The sequence below is a fragment of the Strix uralensis genome, chromosome 3 (assembly GCF_047716275.1).
Source record: "Strix uralensis isolate ZFMK-TIS-50842 chromosome 3, bStrUra1, whole genome shotgun sequence".
In the NCBI taxonomy this organism is placed as follows: Eukaryota; Metazoa; Chordata; class Aves; order Strigiformes; family Strigidae; genus Strix; species Strix uralensis.
The window spans coordinates 24832391-24850928 of NC_133974.1; the positions used below are offsets into that span (position 1 = coordinate 24832391).

At 37.2% G+C, this 18538-nt stretch overlaps 1 protein-coding gene across 1 annotated transcript in view; it reads right to left on the reverse strand.

Moving 5' to 3' along the window:
- The window catches only part of CSMD1 (CUB and Sushi multiple domains 1), a 1283073-nt gene that overhangs the window by 369585 nt on the left and 894950 nt on the right, over positions 1 to 18538 (reverse strand). The window contains exons 11-12 of the mRNA XM_074861694.1: positions 17690 to 17793; positions 5377 to 5489 (exon numbers count right to left, since the gene is read on the reverse strand). Coding sequence (XP_074717795.1) covers positions 5377 to 5489; positions 17690 to 17793 — 217 coding nt within the window. The remainder of the gene's footprint in view (positions 1 to 5376; positions 5490 to 17689; positions 17794 to 18538) is intronic.

Sequence of the window (18538 nt, forward strand, 5' to 3'; positions counted from 1 at the left end):
GGGAGGAGCAACTGATGTCATCTACCTCAACTTGTGCAAAGCATTTGACACTGTCCCACACGACACCCTTGTCTCTAAATTAGAGAGACATGGAGTTGACAGATGGACCACTCAGTGGATAAGGAACTGGCTCGATGGTCGCACTCAAAGAGCTGCGTTCAACAGCTCTATATCCAAGGGGAGAGCAGTGACAAGTGGCGTTCTGCAGGGGTCAGTATTGGGACCGGTGCTGTTTAACACCTTTGTGAAGACATGAACAGTAGGACTGGGTGCACCCTCACCAAGTTTGCCAATGACACCAAGCCGCCAAGCCGTGTGGTGTGGTCAACACACTTGGAGGGAAAGAATGTCATCCAGAGGGACCGTGACAGGCTTGAGAGCTGGGCCCGTGTAAACCTCATGAAGTTCAACAAGGCCAAGTGTAAGGTCCTGCACAGGGGTCAAGACAATGCCAAGCATAGATGCAGGCTGTGATATGAGTGGATTGAGAGCAGCCCTGAGGAGGACAACTTGGGTGTATTGGTGCATGGAAAACTGACTATGAGCCAGGAATGTGCACTCACTGCCTGGAACACCAGCTGTATCCTGGGCTGCATCAAGAGAAGTGTGGCCAGCAGGTCAAGGGAGGTGATTCTCTTCCCCTAGTCTGCTCTCATGATACCCCACCTGGAGTACTGTGTTGCTGGAGCAGCTCCCTGATGAGGACAGGCTGAGAGTTGGGGTTTTACAGTCTAGAGAAGAGAACGTTCCAGGGAGACTTTATAGCAGGGAGGTTGTAACTAGATGATCTTTGAGGTCCCTTTCAACCCAAACCATTCTATGATTCTATGATTTTGAATTTTTTAACATGGGTTAATAGTTTTCTGGTTTAGTAATAATAATATGTTTCTAATGTGATTTAGAAAGTTTAACAACAGAGTTAATGTTGCCTGTAGCACCTTGCATTTTACTTATTGATAGTATAGGTAATGTTTAAATTATTGCTGTCTTTATAATACATGACCACTGATGATGACTTATAGAAAAAATATCAACGCAACTATTGTATTTTCTAACACAGTAGCTGTTTATCAGCTTAGTCAAGTTTACAAGCTTGTCTCAACATTAGTTTTACCATCTGTGTTTCCTTAGCCAACTTTTTTTTTTTTTTTTTTTTAAAGTGATACAGGTACAGTTTTATTCCTCTGTATTCAAAACTATTAATAGTAAATATTTCTTGAGGACCTATGTCTGAAATCTTTCTTGTGGGTCCAACTATTGGAGAGTTGCATGTACAGTCTATGAAGCCTGACTAATTAGGCAGATTACAGAACTTTTCTTAAAGTAAATATCAACTGTATTAAACATCAAGAAATCTGAGTAATAAGAATATAGACAGCACTACATATTTCTGACATTAAGACATTTCTGAAGGTGAGTCAAAGAAGAGGTGTAAGAATATGGAAATAATTGTTTCTTCCTTAATCATTAGGCAAACTGTAAAGTGGATTAGATTTACTACTCATGTACAAAATCTGCAATACATATCAATTCATTTACAGGCATTATTTCATGCCATTTTTAAGTGGACATACTGATGTAGGATAGGTGAATTGCATCATCAAAATGTTTCTCTATTTCATAATCAAAGTGAGACAAGCTCAGCTAAAGTAACAATTTTCTATAAACTGTAGTCTAAGACACTTTGTAAATATTAATATAAAAATTGATTGTACTGTAATAAATACAAAGTCAAGATTCAGTCGGTCAATTGTAAAACATTGCCCAAGAGGGTGAGGAGTCATGTTCTAATCCTGAGCAAAACTCAGACTTTTTGGTAAAAAAGATTCAAAGAAGGATGCTCTTTACTTTGTCTCTATAGACCATGTACACGCCATCAAAGCCTGCAGTTTACTTTCTTTTTAGCTAACTGCAATCACAAAGACAGTGTCTTTGAGGTCACACGTTGTAATACATTAACTTTCTCATTCTTAAAATAAGATTCCATTTTTGGACAGGTTCTTTCACTGTTAAACAAACGGGAAGCAGAATCATCAAGGTATCTTGTGACAGGATTGAGGTTTAAGATTTTACACTGGGCCTAAGCAGGAGATACACTGAGAGTGCAGAAGTATAAAAGTTTTGTCAACAGTAAAAGAAGATGAGAAACTTCTGATAAAACTAATTAGAGTATTGAGGTAAAACAGAGAAAAGAGTTATTATTCACCTTTATATTAAGACATTTACTACACTTCTGAGATTGTAAACATTTCATATTTTACAATTCTGAAATTAATTTCCAAAACTACAAAAACACAGATGACTCACAATTGGTTGTAAAACAAGTCTGAAAGTGAGAATTCAGCCATCAAATGATAACAATCTACTTCACAACAGAGATGCCACTACTACTGCAAAAATCACAGTGCATATTTCAGGTATTTTCAGAAAGTCCCCAGAAGTAAGAGATTGAACTCCATAAATGAAACAAGGTATCTCTGATAAATTAGACAAGTACAGAAATACACAGATGCCTTTAGATTAGAAATACCAGAAAGAGAAATGATAGTAGAAAAATAACTCAGCAGACAGATTTAAATTTTTGAATTTATTCATAGAGGTTCGATGAGACAAAGATCATAACTTTGGATTGAGGTAAAAATGCCAAGTGTCACATACATAACTTGTGCCAATACTCTCCACTATGTACTTCCTATTTCTACTTTATGTAATTCACAAATGGATTCTATAAATAAAACATATTTTCTTAATAAACATGTCCCTAGAAATGGCACAAGTAAAAAAGATGAAACCATGAAAGAAGGGACAAGAAGGGGTGGGATTAACTTAAATAAAGAATACATCATTGCCCTCAGGCAACACAACATACTTGAGCTGTGTAACTGTACAGGCTGAATGTGTTGCACAATGTCTTCAGATACCTTAATGTCTTAGCCATAGTAATGCTACAGTCCTCCATCTGCTTTTTAACTCACAGCTCTGTACCATCTCACTTAAGCAATTGTAATAGTGTTTCAAGACCCTCTGTGATGGTACTTTTTCCTCGTTGTTGTCATATTGTTATTCTCATGGCCATGGACCTGCAAATACCAGTAGTGTTGCTATGGAGGATTCTCATGGGAAGCAATTGCCACTGTCATGAGAATCACCCCTTCTTTCTTCCACTTTCCTTACTTATTGTTTTGAAGATTTCAGTTCACATTAAAGAAAACCAAAACAAGGTGCATAAAAAAGCAGATAATAGTAATTTAAATATTCAATAAATATTATCCAACAATATATGCACACAGAAATGTAACAACCTATGAATGTACACCACTTGACCTAATTGGCATACTCTAATCAGTACCATGAATAGGAATAACCCATGGTTAGTTTGAGTGAGTCCCAAAGAAAAGTATATAGTACTCGGGAAAAATCATGGTGAAAATATAATCCTAATTACAGTCATCATCACCACCTGCTTCAATGGAGAGCCCACCTGTAGAAGTATACTGGTGTGGAGAACCAACACTGGGTTTCCTGGCTGACCACTGGGCAGTATTTTCCATTCTTGTTCCTTTCATCACTACAGATCACAATATGCCATCAGCCACAGATACCACTTATAAAAACCTGTGCAGGCAAGTCTGACAATGTCCTCATTGAAATAAATGTACAGTTTACTAAACTTGAAGCTAACACCTTCATAACTCTTTACTCTTTATTTTGCCTGTTTTGGCATTGAAACAGTAAAGTAACTACAGGTGAAACAAAACACTTAGGCTGCTTCAGTTTATGGAAAATGTTTAGGCAGAACTCCCACTATGAAGTTATTTTCAGTTACTGAACAGTGAACAGTCTTCTCTCAATGTTTTGCAGCATCTTTTGTATGAAAGCTATTTTGACAAAATTACTGTCAAATCTTTTTCACCATACGTGCCCATAAGAAACTACTGAAAATAGTATTAACTGCTTTTGTCCTTATCCTTAAGGTAAACTAATTATCATGGAAATTAACCAAAAGTGATACCATATGTTAATAAGCAAGAGTTCTTTCTACCTGCAGGTCTATGAAACCTATTAAAATGGAAAATATTAATACGTGCATATATACTAAAAGAGAGCAGGTATTTTTTACTAGAATGAATCAACTTCAGAAAGTATCAAATTGAAGTTCACAGTCAAGAAAAATTAAAGATGCTCACATTGTCAAGGTTCTCATTTCTTTGAGACAGAAGCAAGACAAATGAGGCTAGGGTAATTTAGATCACTTTTTTGGGGTTAAAATTCCACAGAATCACAGAATTGTTTAGGTTGGAAAAGACCTTGAAGATCATCCAGTCCAACCATCAACCCAACATTAACAGCTCCCAACTACACCATATCCCTAAGCGCTATGTCGACCCAACTCTTAAACACCTCCAGGGATGAGGACTCCACCACTGCCCTGGGCAGCCCATTCCAACACCTAACAACCTGTTCTGTAAAGAAATGCTTCCTAATATCTAGTCTAAACCTTCCTTGGCGCAACTTGAGGCCATTACCTCTTGTCCTATCGCTTATTACTTGGTTAAAGAGACTCATCCCCAGCTCTCTGCAACCTCCTTTCAGGTAGTTGTAGAGGGCGATGAGGTCTCCCCTCAGCCTCCTCTTCTCCAGACTAAACAACCCCAGTTCCCTCAGCCGCTCCTCGTACGACATGTGCTCCAGACCCTTCACCAGCTTCGTTGCCCTTCTCTGGACACGCTCAAGTAATTCAATGTCCTTTTTGTAGTGAGGGGCCCAAAACTGAACACAGTAATTGAGGTGCGGCCTCAACAGTGCCGAGTACAGGGGTAAGATCACTTTCCTGTCCCTGCTGGCCACGCTATTTCTGATACAAGCCAGGATGCCATTGGCCTTCTTGGTCACCTGGGCACACTGCTGGCTTATACATCTTGATTTCCACAATCATATACAATATATCTGTTCTGTTGGGTTTGTTTCATACTAATTTTGACTTAGGTCTGTGAACATTCTTGGTGAGGCATGAAAACAAGTTTTGTAACTACCTCAGCAAAGTCAGAACTAACTGTAATTTTCAAATAATATCAAATATAAGGAATTACACAGGTTAGCAGAACGTAACATTTAAAATTTTTCAAATATGATAGAAATTTCTAGTTTGTATTGACCTTCAAGAAGAAAGCATTAGAACAATAACTTCCATTTTTACTTCAGATTATTTTTAGTTATTTTGTGGGTATTTGCAAATCCATATCTCCATTAACCATTAAATAACAATAGAGGCAGTATCAAAACTCTAAATTTGTGGAAGGACTAAATGCCTATCTGAAATAAATTTGTTGGGATGTAAGAAAGGAAGTTACAACATGAGTTTAAAACAGTTCATACCTTGATAAACAGCTTTGAATCCTGGTGAGCCGATGCTGTCATCAGATTGTAAATGAAGCCACATCTGGTTGCTCATGCTCACAATAAGATCAGGAACACTAGATCCAGTGAGTCTGTACGTAGGATAAATTGCAAAGTCATTTGCAGAGACATAAATTATTACTACTACTACCACCACCACCAATAATAATAATAAAAACCACAGCCTTTAAAACTATTAATATAATATTTAGGCCTACTTAAAATATATTACCCTAGTGTTCTGATCAGCTAGTTTTTGATAAAATTCAGTATTCTATATGGATTAGAACAATGTGAAGTCTTAGAAAAAATACATTTTGAATGACTGCATTCAAGTTAACAATGATTAAACACTTTTAATAAAGCTGTTCCTACAAAAAGCTTTCATTAAGTAATTAAGCTATTAGACACGTGGGGGACTGTATGAATTAAAAAGTTTAGATTAGTATTGCTTTTTTTGCCATGCTTTCAAAAGTGAAAGAAGTTGGTTTACCTGCATTACAGAATATGTGTCCAGAAGAACTTACTCGAACCTCATCTACTCCATTCAAATAACTCACAACGATCTCTTAAATTTAAGGGGAAACTGCTCTTTCTCATACAGTAATGTGTGAAAACTATGTACAGATATGTACATTTCAGTACAACACATATAAAGCAATCTGGTGAATCCCACCATAAAACCTTAGAGCTTCTCAGTCATATCCTCTGTATCATGCTGGTATCTTAAAGCAAAAAGAGGTGTGTCAAAAAGTGATTAAGAAAAAATATATCTTTGTAGATTACTTCTTAATGGTGAAAAATGACTACTGAATGATCAGGTTCCAGTACTGTATCTGACCAAGTGTTCAGATCTTGGTGATAGCTATATAGTCTTTCAAAAGGTAGTAAGAAAAGTTGCACATAAAAAGTGGCTGCAGAAAATCTCTATGTAAGCTATCAGATCTATGTAAGCTATCAGGTACGAAAACAATAAACATCACCAGAACAGGACATCTGCCTTGAACTCCGCATAGAGCTCCACATATCAGAAGCTGTGGGGATGGAAGCTACAGGCACTGCAGTGACTGTAGTTGATGTAAGGAAATAGTCATGACTTTGTCTGTTTGTGTAGACTATTTTGCTCAAATGGGTCACATAACAGATTCTCCGTCTTTCTTCCAGCTCTCAGCCTTGATTATGATAAACACATATGTGTGAGATAATTAAAACAAGTACCATGCCAAACTGAGACAAGGTGTCCCAGAAGCAGAATTTCTCAAGGAAATATATATATATAAAGTATATAAAAATATATAAAGAAAACAGAAACCAGTATTTGGATTCTCCCACAAACATTATTTAAATGTAATCAACTAGATGTCAATACTATTGCAACTTAAATGCGAAGACATAACAAAAGGAGCAGCTGAGCAGAAACAAGGTGAGAACTGAGGAATCGTAAGGCAAGCTATGGGAATCCTCTCTGTCTTGCATCTAAAATCTCAATCATCAAGGTTATGAACATCAAGCTGTACATCCCATATCTAAAATATTTTGGTTTCTTACTCTGATATATCAAAAATAAAATAAAATAAAAAATAAATTCCCATCTGAGTGAAATGGTCTAGGGTCTTACAATTTACTACTGCCCATACACCTAGAACTGCTGCTGTAATGGGCGAGTATGCTCTCATTTGGTCTAGAAGAGTTTTGGTTATGACCTGGTATTAAGTAGTTGACAGTATAATGATACTACAGGTGCAGAAATGGAGGTGGAAAAAATTAAACCTATTATCGCTCAGCATAAGCAAACACACAAACAGAGCTTAGCTTAGATAAGTAAGGAAGTTGATATGACACAGTGATATGTAGCTAATTCATTCGGTTTGACCTGTGTTAATAGTAAGAATGAAAATAAAGCAGCTGCTTAGTCTGAAAATTTGCGTTGCTTGCCAAACTAATTAGGAACTGTACATGTTCCAAAAGATGTGAGGTTATAGCCAGAATAATTAATATACTCTTGCTCATAAAATAGTAATTGTTGATAAAGTGTGACCTTCATTTAAATGAATAATATAGGTAGCCTATAAAATGAAGACACCTCACCAGATAGTGAGCTACATAAAGAAAAGTAGTTTAGGAGATGCCTGCAGTATACAGAAAGAAAAGGTGAAGAGTATATATGCATTTTGGGGATCACCTTCTGAGACCACAGCAATAACCATTAATTATTGACCTATCTTTCCAGTTAAAACACTTAACCAAAATACCAGACCACAACTGTTAAGTCAAGCTCTGTATTCTGCATTTTCTATAAACAAAATTTGAGGGTTTTTAGCAATGAAGAAAAATTCACTGATGTCTCTTGACAGTAGTGGAGATCTATTGGAAGACATTGAAATACGTGGTTTTCCTGGAAGAATTTCTCAATGGCTATTCAGATGTGTAAACCTACTGCCTAATCAAGTAACAAGTGTTTAAATGGCTCTGTTTATACACAGTAATCTGATTAATGTATGAGACCTACACTGATAATTTCTGAACACAGATAAGATGATCTCTAAAATTCTAAGCCTTTATGAGTAGTATGGTATACTTCTACTGTGTATAAATGTCTGTGTAGCATGCAAATGAAATAAAAATATTTTTTTAAAAAAAGCAAATAAAACCCCACAACAAAACAGAACAAAGTGTAATCACATCACACAGCCAGAGATTTTTCATCATAAAAATAATCCAATAGATGTGTTTGGGTTTTTTAACTTGTTTCCCAGTGAAAAGATAACTATACATTCATACCACCCATTCATCTGACCCTTAGTTGTCTCCCTAATATAACTTGAATTGACTAATTAATATTAACCAAATTTGTCAGAGGAAGGAGACAATAAAGATATCTAAATTCTCACAGGGTTAATGAAAATTACCAACTTGATAACAGAGAGACTCAAGTTAAGGAAGTTATCCTTCAGCTTAATGTCATCTTCCTTCAAAATGCCAATGGCCTATCCACAGATGGTAGACATGGAACAGCCAAAACATGCCATTGCTTGCTCAGGTTCATGTCTAGGGGATATAGGAAAGAGCCAAGAATGTGGGAAGGGAAAGGGAAAGGGAGAAAACAAAACCCAAAGAAAAACAAAAGGGAAGCCAAAAAAGCAGAAATCAGTAAAGAGCAGAATAGGTTTTGTTGTTGTTGGGTTTGGTTTTGGTTTGGTTTGTTTTTTTTTTTTTTATTAGGGGTTCCCTGAGAATACCCCTGTATATAGAACTAAATCCTTCAACTAGGAGGATGACAGATAGGGTAGGTCAGATGTTTAGGGAATGCAGGTCTGTCTGACAACTCATATTGTTGCTGTCTCTGACTTTGTCCCAGTCTGTAACCATCTTAGGACCAGACTGTTTGCAAGTTCAGAAACAGACTTGGAAACCAGCCATTCAGACAGATTGTCTGGTGCTAAACTCATTTCATATGGAGATGCACAATCCTAGGTTATCTCTATATGAAAGAAGTTTAAAAAATTGAGTCAATTGATGCAACTGATGAAGTAATGGAAGCCAAACTGAAGCCAAGATTCTCAGTACTCTGAACAGATTCATAGGTCAGAAAAGACAACTGTGAGAGAAAGAAATTTTTTGCACCAGTTTGCAGTCTGATCTTAGTTATCCAAATGAAACCAGAGATAGGCTTTTAAGAATGGTGTCCAGGACCAGAAATGTTTTTTGCTTCTATATAATTTAGGATACATAAGCAGCACAAAATGGCCTCAATAAATATTTGAATTCAAAATGTTGATGGCGCAAGGATGGCACCAAAATAAGAGTATATGTAAGCAACATTGTCATAAAAATAATTAAAAATTTTAAAAATTTAGAAAAAATATAGAAAGTATGGGATTAAAGATATATATGTTCAATTCCTAAAATATTTTATTTGTTTTACACAAACAAACAAGAATGAAAACATCTGTTAATTGTGATGAATTGAGAATGAGAAGCCTGACTTGTATATTCTTTTTCTTGTTCTTTTAATGTGCAGAATATTTTAAATAAATGTGTTTTGGAGGCATCAGATCAATAAAGTAAGCTGAATGAGTACAGCATTCAGAAGTCAATAAATCTTTGTGACATTAAATTACTGTATAAAGCAAAAATTTATTTTAAGATTCAATCATAAACACTTCTTGAGTTTTCATACATGAACATATTTTCCTTCTTTGAGATAAATCCCTTTTCATTGTTTATCCAGGTTTTCTTCTCCTTTTAAAGAAACATTTTTACATGTTCTGTTCTTCAAAGATGACAAGTCTCTATGCTATTTGTGTGCTTCATTGCAACCACATCACAAACTGGAGCTCTAAAGGTTTGACTGTTAAAGCTGTGATAAGATGTGTCACTAAAAATCCCTAATTTTACTTGGTTTTGTATTTTTATTTTAATATCACTAATGTCAACTACCTAGCTAATGATCGGAAAAAGACTCTAACACAATATTAAAAATCATACAAACAAACAAAAAAAACAAAACCTACTTTTCTAAATTTTACAACTTCTAAAAAATTTAGAAGGAATCATTTTTTAAGTAATGTGAAATAAAAAAAGTTACTAGGAAGTCAGATTCTATAATATTTGAGATATATAAGAAGGTGGTCTGGATCTTTTACCAGTTATGGAAGGATAGGTTGATTTCCAAGTCCCCAGTAAATTTCCAAACTGTGTGTGAATAGAAGAAAAGTATACGGGTTTACCAAAAAAGCATTTCTGTCATGGACAGTTGTTTGTGCACTGAAATAGCTGACATAAGCGGCTGGGTTTGAACAACTAATCTGTGATTTCTTCTTTGTATCAGGGAAAAAAAAACCCCAAGTTTTCTATACAAGAAAAGTTAAAAGATTCATGTTTTAAGGGAAAAATTTCTAAAAAGGAAATTAAGTTTTAATGTAACTGGTGCAAAAATATAAATCATAGCATTTGAAAGCAAAGCAGACTTTCCAAAGCAAAATGTTAGTTTAATTTACAAGAATTTAAGAATTAACAAAATAGGACATTGCAGGAAACATTCTGACTGATAATCTTCACCTCACACATGATTATTGCTAGTGAATTATTTTGTAAGGCTAGTCACTAGCTTCTAGCCAAACTCTGTTAAATATGAGAAATAACTGCAGTCAAAACTCTATAGCCTAAACATATTTAGATTAATTTTCAGTAAGTTGCATTGCTGTATTTCCAGAGCTAACCATCTCAGCACATATATCCCATAAAATAACATTGCTAAATTTTCAACAAGTAAGGCTTACAGATGAAAGAATTATTACAAATCATAAAATGGATGGGCATATCCCCCTTTACTTAATTAAGCTGTTGATGATAAGATTTTCTAAAATGTTTACTATAAATACTAAAATAGGACTGCTTTAATAAACTAAAACCCAACATATCCCTACTAAAAATTCCAACTACACTGTCATAGAAATGCATTAAAATTATTTGAAATCAATTGCTCTTCATCAAAGTATATTGTTTTTTGGAGCATCTCAGTGCTATTTTACATGAACTTAAAAGACTTTTTTGAATTATTTTTCCAATTTATCCAAAAATTAAATTTGAGCTCGATAGTCTATACTTTTTTTTAAAATTCCTTTTTAAACATCAATATCTAAACATCAGTATATAAACATCAGAGCTTTAGCACCTGAGAGCTGGAACATTTTGCATGAGGCTGAAGCTTGTGTGTTCAGACATAAGAATTTTATATGGAGGGGAAATGTTCAAATCACTTAGAAATTAGGTTTGGATTTAGAAATTTATTTATGTTTGCATATTTAGTTCAAATTAACTTGTAAAAGCTATGAAGTTTTAGAATCGAATGCGTGAGTTTCTACAGTGATATTTTGTAGAATTTCTGCAGAAATGCTGGTATTTAAGCTGCCAACAGAAACTTGATCAGCATAAGAAAAGCTATATTATTTTTTAAGGGATCCTGAGAAATAATGAATTAAATCTAGCCAGAAAAGTCTTTGGTGTAAGCTTCTTCATTCCCCTGAGAAAAATAAAAAAAGGCAAGGTGCTACTCAAATCTCATTAAATACAACAGAAGTTATTAAAACCAACTAATAGAAAATTTTGGTAAGAAAATCACTTTGACATTTAGTTATGAGCTTTCTCATGATAATGTAGTCTACAAGTGGACTTAGTGTTTTATGAGGAAAGTTACTTTGCATCCACAGAAGACCTTTCTCAAAAGCAAGTGAAATGGTGCATATCTGTGATGCAGTTTAAATATAATGTAATTCATAATGCATGATAAAATCCAGTGTTTACTAAATGCAAAAACAGTGTCACAATAGAAATTCAGATTCATTACTAATTATTGTGACATTGTAGTTTCATACTGGGATGTTCCTGTATTTCCACTGTATTAAATTATTAATCATTTACTTTCTGAAGTGATTTTCAGCGTAATGGTAAAGTGGAAAGTATTGCAACCCAAAAGGCAGATAAATTTAATTGGATAGAGCTGGTTTTCATCAAAGATACAATTCACGGTAAAGATGGAATGGCCAACACCGTACTGTAATTCTAAGTGATAGTCTGTAGAGTAATAAGGATAAAACAGTCATTATCTTAGTCAAAAAAAATACTGAGGGAAAAGCTAGAAGAAGTACTCTATATCTCTAGTGAGAACACTGTACCAGTACCAGAAATGCCAATGACAAGATTCTGAGGAGCATGTCTGCTACAGAGATATTAAAAATGTTATTAAAATGGAGAACAGTTATAGGATCTGATGTGATTATGGGGGCCTGCCTTCTTAAGATACCATAAATAGCAATTAATATGAGATGAGTATTTTAATTTTTTTCTACTCTTTTTTTGACAGTAATGGAAACTAAATGTGGCATATGTAGTCACAGGTTAAATCCCTTCAAATGAAAAGATAAAAAAAATAAATTTGACAATTACTTGATAAGTAATTTTAAAAAGGCAAATTTTGGTATGTGAAGTACTCACAGTGTAATAACCAGAATGAACAATTTGGGGTACCAAATTTACTAAATTCAAAAAACTAACTCTGAAGGAATTTTGGGATCCCTGTAAGCCAAAATATATCCCAATACAAAAAGGAAAAGCTTCAAACAGCTTTGTCAGTCACAGGCAGTTAAATTAACATCCCCAGACAGATTGTTATAATATTTATGCTATGCTGGACCTTGTTCTCACTAACAAGGAGGGACTGGAGGCGAGTGTGAAGCTCAAGGACAGCCTTGAAAAGAAGGAGTTCAAGACCATTAAGGCAGAAAAAGAGGCAACACAGCAAGCTCGCTACCCTGGAGTTCAGGAGAGCAGACTTTGGCCTCTACAAGGATCTGCTCGGTAATGTAGCATGGAATAAAGCCCTGGAGGGAAGAGGGGCCCAAGAAAGCTGGTTAATATTCAAGGATCACCTCCTCCAAGCTCAGGAACGATGCATCCCGACAAAGAGGAAGTTAGGTAAAAATGCCAGGAGGCCTGCATGGATGAACAAGGAGCTCCTCAACAAGCTCAGACACAAAAAGGGAGACTACAGAGGGTGGGGGAAAGCACAGAGAAACTGTCCGTGTACCCAGGGATCAGGTTAGGAAGGCCAAAGCCCTGATAGAATTAAATCTGACCAGGGATGTCGAGGACAACAAAAAAAGTTTCTATAGGTACGTTGATGATAAAAGGAAGACTAGTGAAAATGTGGGACCTCTCCAGAAGGAAATGGGAGACCTGGTTACCCGGGATATAGAGAAGGTTGAGGTACTCAATGACCTTTTTGCCTCGGTCTTCACCAGCAAGTGCTCCGGCCACACCGCCCAAGACACAGAGGCAAAGGCAGGGACTGGGAGCACGAACTGTAGGAGAAGACAGGCTCAAGACCTTCTAAGCAATAAGAAGGTGCACAAGTCCATAGGACCTAACCAGATGCATCTGTGGGTCCTGAGGAAACTGGCAGATGAAGTGCCTAAGACACTATCTATCATATTTGAGAAGTCGTGGCAGTCCGGTGAAGATCTCACTGACTGGAAAAGGGGAAATGCAACCCCATTTTTAAAAAGGGAAAAAAAGAAGACCCAGGCAACTACAGGCCAGTCAGTCTCACCTCTGTGCCCAGCAAGATCATGGAGAGAGGATCCTTCTTGAAACTATGCTAGGGCACATGCAAAATAAGGAACCATCATGGCTTCACTAAGGGCAAATTGGGTCTGACAAATTTGGTGCCCTTCTACGATGGGGTTACAGTGTCGGTGAATAAGGGAAGAGCAACTGATGTCATCTACCTCAACTTGTGCAAAGCATCTGACACTGTCCCACACGACACCCTTGTCTCTAAATTAGAGAGACATGGAGTTGACAGATGGACCACTCAGTGGATAAGGAACTGGCTCGATGGTCGCACTCAAAGAGCTGCGTTCAACAGCTCTATATCCAAGGGGAGAGCAGTGACAAGTGGCGTTCTGCAGGGGTCAGTATTGGGACCGGTGCTGTTTAACACCTTTGTGAAGACATGAACAGTAGGACTGGGTGCACCCTCACCAAGTTTGCCAATGACACCAAGCCGCCAAGCCGTGTGGTGTGGTCAACACACTTGGAGGGAAGGAATGTCATCCAGAGGGACCGTGACAGGCTTGAGAGCTGGGCCCGTGTAAACCTCATGAAGTTCAACAAGGCCAAGTGTAAGATCCTGCACAGGGGTCAAGGCAATGCCAAGCACAAATACACCCTGAGGAGAAGTACTTGGGTTTATTGGTGCATGAAAAACTGACTATGAGCCAGGAATGTGCACTCACAGCCCAGAAAGCCAACCATACCCTGGACTACATCAGGAGGGACTGGATGGGATAAACCCGAGGGTGCTGAAGGAGCTGGCTGGGGTGCTCACCAAGCCGCTTTCCAGCATTTACCAGCAATCCTGGGTGACCGGGGAGGTCCTGACAGATTGGAAATTGGCCAGTGTGACACCCATATAAGAAGAGTCAGAAAGATGATCTGGGAAATTACAGGCCTGTCAGCTTGACTTCAGTGCCCAGGAAACTGATGGAGCAGCTCATCCTGAGAACCATCATACAACACATGCAGGACAACCAGATGACAAGGCCCAGTCAGCATGGGTTTATGAAAGGCAGGTCCTGCTTGACAAACCTGATCTCCTTCTACGACAGGGTGACCTGCTTATTGGATCAGGGCAAGGCTGTGGATATTGTCTACCTTGACTTTAGTAAGGCCTTTGACACCATTTCCCACAGCATTCTCCTGGCAAAACTGGGCACAGGTTTTGCTGGGTAAAAAACTGGCTGGATGGCCGGGCCCAAAGAGTTGTGGTGAATGGAGTTAAATCCAGTTGGCGGCCGGTCACAAGTGGTGTCCCCCAGGGCTTGGTTTTGGGGCCACTTCAGTCTAACATCTTTATTGATCTAGAAGACGCGATTGAGTGCAACCTCAGTAAGTTTGCAGATGACACCAAGTTGGGTGGGAGTGTTGATCTGCTCGAGGGTAGGGAGACTCTGTAGAGAGACCTGGGCAGGCTGTAGCGATGGGCTAAGGCCAACTGTAGGAGTTTCGATAAGGCCAAATGCCGGGTGCTGCACTTGGGCCACAACAACCCCCAGCAGCACTACAGGCTTGGGGAGGAGTGGCTGGAGAGCTGCCAGTCAGAGAGGGACCTGGGGGTGTTGATTGACAGCTGGCTGAACATGAGCCAGCAGTGTGCCCAGGTGGCCAAGAAGGCCAATGGTATCCTGGCTTGTATCAGAAATAGCGTGGCCAGCAGGGACAGGAAAGTGATCTTACCCCTGTACTCGGCACTGGTGAGGCCGCACCTCGATTACTGTGTTCAGTTTTGGGCCCCTCACTACAAAAAGGACATTGAATTACTCGAGCGTGTCCAAAGAAGGGCAATGAAGTTGGTGAAGTGTCTGGAGCACAGGTCGTAAGAGGAATGGCTGAGGGAACTGGGGTTGTTTAGTCTGGAGAAGAGGAGGCTGAGGGGAGACCTCATCGCCCTCTACAACTACCTGAAAGGAGGTTGCAGAGAGCTGGGGATGAGTCTCTTTGACAAAGTAACAAGTGATAGGACAAGAGGTAATGACCTCAAGTTGCATCAGGGAAGGTTTATATTGGATATTAGGAACTATTTCTTTACAGAATGGGTTGTTAGGCGCTGGAATGGGCTGCCCAGGGCAGTGGTGGAGTCCCCATCCCTGGAGGTGTTTAAGAGTCGGGTTGACATAGCGCTTAGGGATATGGTGTTGTTGGGAACTGTCAGTGCTAGGTTAACGGTTGGACTAGATGATCTTCAAGGTCTTTTCCAACCTCGATGATTCTGTGAAGAGAATTGTGGCCAGCAGGTCGAGGGACGTGATTCTCCCTCTCTACTCCACTCTCGTAAGATCCCACCTGCAGTCCTGTGCTCAGCTTTGGGGCTCCCTGTATAAGACGGATATGGACCTGCTTGAGCGGGTCCAGAGGAGGCCATGAAGATTATCAGGGAGCTGGAGCAGCTCCCTGATGAGGACAAGCTGAGAGAGTTGGGGTTCTTCAGCCTGGAGAAGAGAAGGCTCCGGGAAACCTTATAGAAGACTTCCAGTACTTAAAGGGGGCTACAGGAAAGATGGTGGGGGTCTCTTTACCAGCAAGTGTAGTGACAGGACGAGGAGTAACAGTTTTAAACTGAAAAAGGGTACATTTTAATTAGGTATAAGTAAGAAATTCTTTACTGTGAGGGTGGTGAGGCACTGGAAAGGGTTTTCCGGAGAAGTGGTGTATGCCCCCTCCCTGGAAGTCTTCCAGGCCAGGCTGGATGGGCCGTTGAGCAACCTGGTCTAGTGGAAAGTGTCCCTGCCCTTGGCAGGGGGGTTAGAACTAGATCATCTTTAAGGTCCCTTCCAACCCAAACCATTCTATGATTTTGTGATTTCGCTGGTCAGCAAAATACAAAAAAAATAAACATGGGTGTTGAAATTCTCACTCCTTGTTCAAGCCTTTTATTGTTAGCTTAAAATCTAAGCTCTTCAAAGAGGGGTTTTTTCCCTTTTTTTTTTTTTTTCAGGTACTCAGAACATGGAATTCAACTTAGTAGCAGCTATTTGGTATTGCAACAGAAGAAATACATGCATTGCACAAATAATCCAATAATATGCCAGTTTTAGCTTTTAAGACAAATTAAACTAGAGGTGTTCTATGTACTTTGGTATCATAGTTCATAAAGTAGCCATTAATAAATTCATAAACAAATACATATAATGAAGGTATTGTCATCAGACTTGTGCCTCTAAAAACATTCTGATTAATTTAGAAAATATTCTGTAGGTGTTAGTGCACTTGCATGTTATAAGTATGTAAAATAACCATTTCACTAATTTATATGAATTACAAAAATCTCAAAATATAAAATCATGATGGATTCTTTTTATCAAATATATTCAACACTGTCTTTATCTAGTAGATTTCTACGCAATGTCAAGTAATGCTGTTTTTAAATATATGCTGATAGTTTCTCTTATTTAGTCATTGTTAATTAGTTAACCCTGTAATTTTGGTTTGTGTTCAGTGATCAGGATTCACATCCTAAATTAATCCTCTAAAAGCTACAACTGAAATATCTGAAATAAGCTCTCATTATGAAGGAACAAAACTGAGCGTATGCAACCAAAATGCAATGGTTAAGGTAGATGAGATTAATCCATCTGTACAGGATTCTATTCTTTCCATTAGCTTTGACAATATTAAAGACCTGTATTTTAAGATTAGCTATCTAGTTCAAAATTTTCCTTCAAATTTATGTAAGTTCCTACATTTTCTAATATTATTATATTTTATCATATTATATTAATCTATGAAGCATGCTTAACTTTACTTTGTGCTTTCATAAAGATTTTGTTCATAAATCCAATTTTAAGTATAAACATTCTGAAATTAATCAATGGGTTATTCATTTTACACAAGTTGTATTTTCTTTTTGCTGAAATCCAAGCCTTTTTTTATTCTTTTAATTGCTTGTGAACATAACTAGAGTTATACAGATAGTACTTGTTTTTTAAAATATGTTTTTAGAAGCATTTCTCTGCAGTTTTTAGTCTCTGATATTAAAGCTTATAAAGATGCTACTAAAGATCTGGAGAGAATTTTGTAATAAACAATTTTCTTTGACAATACTTGAATTTTAAGCTTATATTATATAAACAAAATGCATACATTAAAATTACAAAGTTAAGTAGATATGACTCAGAAGAAACAACATATGACAACAAATTTCCAAGGAAAATTTTTGAAGTTCTGTACTTACACATACAACACTGTTCTGGTATCACCAACTTTCCCAGCATCTCCAACAGTAAGAGTATCATAGCCTCTTTCCAGTTCAAACTCTTCAAAAGCAAGCTTTATGACCTATTAAAATTAATTAAGTCAGTTATTTCATATCCACAAGTTATCTGATCTGTTCTAGTCTTAAAACAAATTATTTGGCTACTGTAAGTCAAGTCATGAAGCACTCACTCATGATTTCAGTTAGTCTTATTTGATTTGACAAAGATAGAAAAAGGAGAAGTGGAGAAATTTCTGTATTTTCTAATACCAAGAGGAAAGTCTTTGCCATAGTGTTTTACAGTTATCATATACTAAAGATGCCAAACACCTCTCACTGGTGATAATTGTTCATATTATTGAAAGTTATTATAAACAGCAGTAAAAACTTTTTTTACCATAATAATTATATAAAAAATACATAGGGTAATACTGAAAGTATATGAAATTAAAACCTTCTTGTCTGTTGACTTATACAATAACAAGATGGCAGGTATGAACTATAAATTCATAAGAAGGTGGAAGAGGCTGGTGCAAAGATATACTAAAGCAGAAATTTCCTTGCATAAATTACTCACACTAAACTGTGATTTCACTCAATGTCTGATCATGACTTGCCCAGAAAATTAAAAATATATCCCTCAGAATTGTTTGAAAAAGTATTCCTAATTTACTGAAACTGTAATTTGATAACATTAAATAAAGTATAAAAATGGATTTAGTTTTGTACAGAACACTTCCAAGACAAGCACTTTTTAGAGTTCTGTACTGGTGAGAAGTAATTGCAGGTTATATGCATATATACATATGTACACTGTAGCGTTTCATA